Source organism: Sinocyclocheilus rhinocerous, unplaced genomic scaffold, assembly GCF_001515625.1.
Source record: "Sinocyclocheilus rhinocerous isolate Xijiao unplaced genomic scaffold, SAMN03320098_v1.1 scaffold593, whole genome shotgun sequence".
In the NCBI taxonomy this organism is placed as follows: domain Eukaryota; kingdom Metazoa; phylum Chordata; class Actinopteri; order Cypriniformes; family Cyprinidae; genus Sinocyclocheilus; species Sinocyclocheilus rhinocerous.
The window spans coordinates 119,785-126,916 of record NW_015642818.1 but is presented as its reverse complement, the minus strand read 5'-3'; the positions used below and the strand labels follow the sequence as shown (position 1 = coordinate 126,916).

Below are 7,132 nucleotides of genomic sequence, written 5' to 3'. Positions count from 1 at the left end.
AGCAAATAAAGTGTAATGATATAAATAAAAACAGTATTCTTCCGCCAAACAATGTAGTTCCTCAGAAACAGTTGTGGTTGCAATAAAGTGGTTGCCGAGCAACACACAGAAGTAAACAAAGGTGTATGTTTATAGAGTAATTTACAACAGCTTCGAACGCGGCTCAGCCAATCAGAATCAAGGACCGGAACTGTCCGTTTCATAAAAAAAGGCTATTAAATAATAATCTAGAATTTATTTATAAAATGTTATTTATTGCTTTGCTGACCTTCATGTCTGCTTTTTTTCTCTCTACACAGGGTTTGATTCATTTATTATTGGAGCGAGAGAGAGCTCTGGTATGTATATACAGTGTATATATATATATATATATATATAATTGACCACAAACTTATAAACTTATTTACTTATGTAAACAGCATATCTTTTGATTAATGTCAGTTAAAAGTATTAATCGACTAATAGCCCTATTTATCTTTTATATTATAATTTTTTTATTACCACACCGCCAAGTATATATATATATATATATATATATATCTGTGTGTTTTATTTCATCTTTATTATGTGTATGGATCAGTCCACTGATAATGGCGTTTTCTGTGTTGTAGAACAGTCTAGGTAAAGCGTTCAGTCCCGTGTACCTGATCGCTCCCGCACAGATCATGACGTGGTTGAACCAGTATCACGATCACTGCCAGCAGATCCTCAGCCAGATCAAGTATGAGAGGAAACTACCACTGAGTCACTTTAGTTTTTTTCTATTGTTCTGTGAGAGCATCTATGATTCGCACAATTAAAAGTAAACGCATTATCATTTGTCAAAATTAAATGAAACAACGTATGTTGACACTTGACACTTTTCACGTTTGTTTTTCATCTTTCCAGTATGATCCCGTCAAAGTTTTTGTGTGATGGTGCTGAGATTCCCAAAGTCAAGACCAAATCCTTCATTCAGGCTCTTCTGAAGAAGAATGACCTGGTCAAGGTCTGTATGGACGGTGTAGGCTTTTTCAGGATTATAGCCATTCCTTTTTTAATCCTTTTGGCAATGTCCAATATATATCTTTATTTATGCATTTGCTGTCAATTTTATTTTATTTTATAAAACGGAGAGTTCCGGTCCTTGATTCTGATTGGTTGAGCCACGGTCGAAGCTGTTGTAAATTACTCTACAAACATACACCTTTGTTTACTTCTGTGTGTTGCTCAGCAACCACAACTGTTTCTGAGGAACTACATTGTTTGGTGGAAGAATACTGTTTTTATTAATATCATTACACTTTATTTGCTCAGTTTTAGTTTGTGAAACCTTACTACGTATATGGAATAACCGCTTCGAGTCGTGCCTAACAACGCCCCTTAGCTGTTATAAATTCACTGTAAACCACGGCTTCTTGGGGCTTATTGCTTTATTAGTAGCTTGAATGATGTTTTATAATTTATTTATATGCACCATTGTAATAATTAATTAAACTTACATAATCTATTGCTATATTTCCTCAGAGAGGCAACTAAAATATATATTTTTCTCTGTCTTCTAGCATTCTTATGCTCTTATACTTAACGGCCATAAAGACGTGCATTAGTGCTGTTTTTTTTTTATTTTTTTTTTATTTTTTTATTTTAAGGTGAAATGTGAGCCGGAAAATGTTATTGAGATTTATGAACCCAAACACAAACAAATACTGACATTCATTTTTTAAGATACACAACTACATTTTGCATGGCTATAAGATTTAAAGTTACATGTTTGCAGTTGATTTTCAGTCTTAATTGTCAGACAAACCACACACTGCATTTCTACAGAGGTTTTTCCCTTAAAATACTCCGTCAGTCAGAATCTGCTCATTGAAGGCCCATCAGTCTAGCAGGAAAGCGAGAGTCTGTAATTGCGCCTAAATCTCTATAGTGACTCTCGGATCGATACGAATGAAGCCTGCGTTTAAATGCTTCTTCCTGTCTTCATCAGCAATGCAATCGATCACTTCAGCGCTGTTCTCCCAGTCACAGAATCCTCTTTAATGGCTCCTGAGGGAGTCCGGCGGTGATGAGCTCCCCTCCTGAACGCTGGAGATGGTTCGGTCCACTCGTCTCATTAGGAAAGGCCTTTGTTGTCTCAGCGCTCGCTGGAGTTCTCGTGATTGATTGAGTGTTGGTGTGAATGTTTTACAATGGGGAAAAGAGGGAATAGCATGTCAGCTGTAATTTATCTGTGTGTGTGTGGTGGAGAGAGTTTGATTCATCTCTTGGTTTGCTCTCAGGCAAGAATGCAACACTTTTGATTCATGAAGCCACACTGGAGGACAGGATGGAGGAAGAAGCGTGCGAGAAGAGACACAGGTAATCAATGACACTTCAGATCTGCAGGCTCATGGCAAGTGTTTTTAATTCAGTTTTGTTATACTGTTTGTCAAGTCACCTTTATATGGCGCTTTTTACGATACAAAGCAGATTCGTAGTATTAAATAGGAAAATAACAGAATCAATTATTAAAACTTGAAAAATTAGACAAATTTGTTTGATAACTGTAAAATTCATCATTTATGAAACGAGTTCAGTGATTGAAGACAATAGTGTCGTTATTCGGCTCAAGTCAGTTCGATGTTGATTCAATTCAGTACAATAAAAGTGTCAGTGTTGCAAAATTTGTCAAGTATGAACAAATTGATTAAGCTATAAAGCAGAAGACAATAGTGTCATTATTCAGTTCGGTTCAGTTTTGTTCTCATCCGATTGTGTTAGTTCAACCAAAAATAAAAAAACTGCTGTTAATTTACTCACCCTCAGGCCATCCAAGATGTAGGTGACTTTATTTTTCTTCAGCAGAACAGTAAAGAAGATTTTTAGCTGAAACTGATTCATAAAATGCAAGTCAGCGGCTGCCAGTATTTGAGAATAAAAAAGCATATAAAGGAAGACAAATTTAATACCCGCGTCTCCTGATGATATATTGAGGTCTTATGAAGTGAAACGATCACTCTGTGCAAGAAACTGAACATTATTTACAACATTATTACCTGTAAACCAGAGCCTATTAACAGCAAATTTTCAGTTTTGGGTAAACTATCCCTTTAGCCTTCCTTTAAGCCCCAACTAAGAAAAGCCAAAGGCTTGTCGGAGTTTTGTTGATTGAAATGTTTGTGAAAGTCTTTAGCACTAAATCTATTGTAATTGAGTTTTTCATAGCAAGTTCTGACACTTGCAAGTTTTACGTGTACTGTGGCAAAAAAACACCCTCTTTAGTTCCATGTAAATGGTTTTTTTTTTTTTATATATTTGCTCTGTTCTGAAATTATTTTTTTAAAGTTTTTAATTGCTCTTCAATAACAATCTCTTTACAGCTGCATCACATTTTGGCTGATGCATAAAACAATCAGTGTTGTATTTTGGCACTCGAACTGCTCAGATCAGACCAAAATCAACGGATCTTTTTTCAAATTAAACTTCAGCTGTTGTTTCCACAAAAATATGAAGCAGCTCAACTGTTTACAACATTGATAATAATAAGGAATGCTTCTCAGCATATTATACTGATTTCTGAAGGATCATGTGACACTGAAGACTGGAGTAATGATGCTGAAAATTCAGCTTTTTATTACAGGAATAAATTACATCTTAAAATATATTCAAATGGAAATCAGTTATTTTAAACGGTAATAATAATTCACAATATTGCAGTTGTTGCTGTATTTTTGATATAATAAATGCAGCCTTGGTGAGCAGAAGAGAACAATCTTACCGACCCTGAACTTTTGAGCTGTAATTCACATGTAAAATAAGTAATGACGGTATTGCCTTTTCATTGTGGCACAATTTCCATCAACATTATTCCTATGTAATGAATGCATTTCAGTGTGAATTCTCATCCATCAATAATGCAACAGTCAAACACCAGCTCTTACAGCGCTGGTCTTAATGAAGAGGTTGTATTGGCCATGTGCAAACTAACAAAACAAACAAGAAGATGAAACTATCTTTTGATTTAAGAGATAAAAAAGCACCCTCAATTGCAGGCAGAGGGAGAAATTCTTCTGAAATGAAAGTGGTCAGCCTTCCCAGTGGATAATGTGCTTCCTGATGGAGGACTCTATTAAAGCGGGTCTCTCTTAAAGTTGTGGGATTCTCCTCTTAGATGAGCATTGATCGGGTTCCTTGTCGTCTGCTGGAGTTCTGGAGCGCCGGGTCTATGAATGCACTGCTCCGTGTCTCACACTGGGGCCCTTTCCAATTTAAGAGCTGAATAACGCTGAGAGCTTCTGAGTGAAATCGTTTGGAGATTTTGTGGGGGATTCATTTGGGTTTCAGTGAGGAATTGATTGCCTGAGAGGATGGAGAGCGTCTTCCAGATTGGTTCAGGTCCGGTTTAGCTTTATCAGCTGAACAGATTTGTGTTGTAGGCTTTGTAGAAAACCGATCCTACATCAGCCCTTGAACGTGAGAAATGGTTGAGGAATACTGATCTGATACTGCAACACAACACTTCAGTGGTGTCCGTGAAGACCTTTTTGGTTCAATTTGAGTAAATTCGAAGTTCAGCCTCAGATTTCGGGTTTGGGTTGTTTCCAGAGAAGTTGCATGATTCTGTCAGTGCTCGGTGTTTGAAACTGAAACTCTTTCCAGCACCACGTCTCAGGCTATCGGCATCGGGATGAAGATGAACGCTGAATTCATCGTGTTGAATCACTTCAGTCAGCGGTACGCTAAGATCCCTCTCTTCAGCGATGACTTCAACAGCAAAGTGGGGATCTCCTTCGACCACATGAGGGTGAGGATATTGTCAAATATCTCCCAGCTAATTCTTCCGATCTATCTTAATTAAAATACATCCTTTTGAACTTAGTTTCTTCATTACTTGCATCCTTCCATACTTCCTAATTCATTCCTTAGGTATTTCCCTATTTACTTCCTCCATTGCTCATATCCTTCCTTAGTTATTTCCTTATTTACTTCCTGCATTACTTAACTATCTTTACTAAAATCCAACCATCCGTCCTTCCGTACTTAATTCCTTATTTAAATCATTACATCCTTCCATACGTAATTCCTTCCTTAGTTATTTCCCTTTTAACTTCCAACCTTAGTAACTTCCTTCCTTACTTGTGTCCTCCTTTTTTCAGTTACTTCCTCTACTACTTATATCCTTCCTTGCTTCATTCCTTACTTAGTTATTTCCTTATTTACATACATCCTTCATTTTTTAACTTCCATAACTTCTTGCGTTACTTCCATACATCCTTAATTCCTTCCCATACTCCTCCATACTTCCATCCTTAGTTATTTCCTTCCTTCCTGCCTGGCTTTCTTTTGTTACTGCCTTCATTACTTATATCCTTCCTTGCTTTCTTCCTTAGTTATTTCCTTTTTTACTTGCATCCTTCTTAACTTTCTTATTTACTTTCTGCATTACTTCCATCCATCCTTTGTTCCTTCCGTATTTCCTTAGTTATTTTCCTCCTTACTTCCATCCTTAGTTATTTCCTTCCTTACCTGTCTTTTTTCACAGTTACTTCCTACATTAATTATATCCTTTCTTGCTTAATTCCCTCTTTAGTTATTTCCTTTATTTACATCCTTCCTTGCATCCTCCATTTTTACTTCCTTAGTTACTTCCTGCAATGCTTCCATCCTTCTTTCCTTCCATCGGAATTTTCCTCCTTACTTCCATCTTTAGTTATTTCCTTCCTTGCATCCCTTACTCACTTCCTTCTATAGATATTTATTTCCTTTGTTACTTGAATCCTTTATTCCTTAGTTACTTCCTTCATTACTTACATCCTTTGTTCCTGCCGTCCTTCTTTTCATACTTCCTTAGTTATTTTCCTCCTTATTTCCATCCTTTATTTCCTTTCTCCGTCCTTTCTTACTTCCTTAGTTATTTAATTCCTTACTTCCTTAATTACATTCTTACAACCTTCCTTGTTTCCTTCCTTCCTTACTTCCTTTCTGTTATTTCTTTTTCTTTCCTACCTCACTTTCTTATTTGAGAAATGCTGTGCAAACAAAATATAATTTATATTCCACTTTGAATCAAATGTAAAGTGTGATGTGTTATTTTCTTGTGCTTACAGATCCGATTTGGAGATTTCCCGATGCTTCCCCAGCTCATTCGACCTCTGAAGGCATTGTTTGCAGAGGAGATTGAAGAGATGGAGGAGAGGAGAGAAAGGAGAGAGATGAAGAAAACTGCTGAGCCTCCATCTAATGGAGAGTCTGGAATGAGCCGACGACCTGAAGAGACGAACAGAGTCACCAAGAGAAAGCAAGATGACCTCAACCAGGAAGCAGCCATCAAACGACTTAAGACTGATGGGCAACCAATCAGGGTGAAGGTTAGATCAGCCCAACCAATCAGAAGGCAGGCTGGGGAAAAACTGAACCAATGGGCTATGATCTTAAAATGTATATGGGTAGAAGTCTGCAGTGTCCGACTGGAAAAGGTGAGATTAAAACAGCTGGAGATTAATCTGAGTTTCAAGTGAACACTGAAATGCAGCGTATTGGTTCCTGGCTGGGATCAGATCTGGAGTCAGTCCCGCTGTGATCGATTTGACTAAAGCTGCAGGTTGATGGTGGAAAAGTACATTACCTTAACCTTTGAATGTTTGCCATTTTAATTTCAGCCCTCCAGCTTCTTTAAACCTGAAACAGAAACATTTCAGCACTAAAGGAAGATGTTAGGTTTGGCATTTTCATTTGGGAGCGATGCAGGATTTCAGTTTAATTTGAATCAGGTAGGTTTTTTGGCAAGTAAACTGAATGCAGTGGTATGTGGGGGAAAAAAGCACTTGTACATTTCTGTATGTAATATTTTATTTTAGGTCTATGAAATGGCTGATCAGTTTAAGCTTTTCTAATTATTTTTGGAAAATAAATGTAAACCTGGATAAATTTTTGTCATTATTATAATTATTTTCAGTCCCCCTTGCCCAATTTTGTTAGCACTGCCTGTGCAAACACTACTTAGGTTTTCTTCAGGAAAATGTATTTAAAAAAATATATATATTGTTACTTGAATAACGTGTATAATATATTTTTAGACTCGATATAGAATATAAATTTGATATTATTATAATTATTTTCAGTCCCCCTTGCCCAATTTTGTTAGCACTGCCTGTGCAAACACTACTTA

General features: G+C 36.7%; 1 protein-coding gene across 1 annotated transcript in view; it reads left to right on the top strand.

The window, feature by feature from the left end:
- The window catches only part of LOC107756560 (zinc phosphodiesterase ELAC protein 2), a 21,525-nt gene extending 14,643 nt beyond the window's left edge, over nucleotides 1–6,882 (top strand). The window contains 6 exon segments of the mRNA XM_016573731.1: nucleotides 300–338; nucleotides 612–721; nucleotides 889–988; nucleotides 2,195–2,343; nucleotides 4,624–4,768; nucleotides 6,072–6,882. Of these exon segments, the coding sequence (XP_016429217.1) occupies nucleotides 300–338; nucleotides 612–721; nucleotides 889–988; nucleotides 2,195–2,343; nucleotides 4,624–4,768; nucleotides 6,072–6,482 (954 nt within the window). The 3' untranslated portion in view covers nucleotides 6,483–6,882.
- The last annotated feature ends 250 nt before the right edge of the window (nucleotides 6,883–7,132 follow it).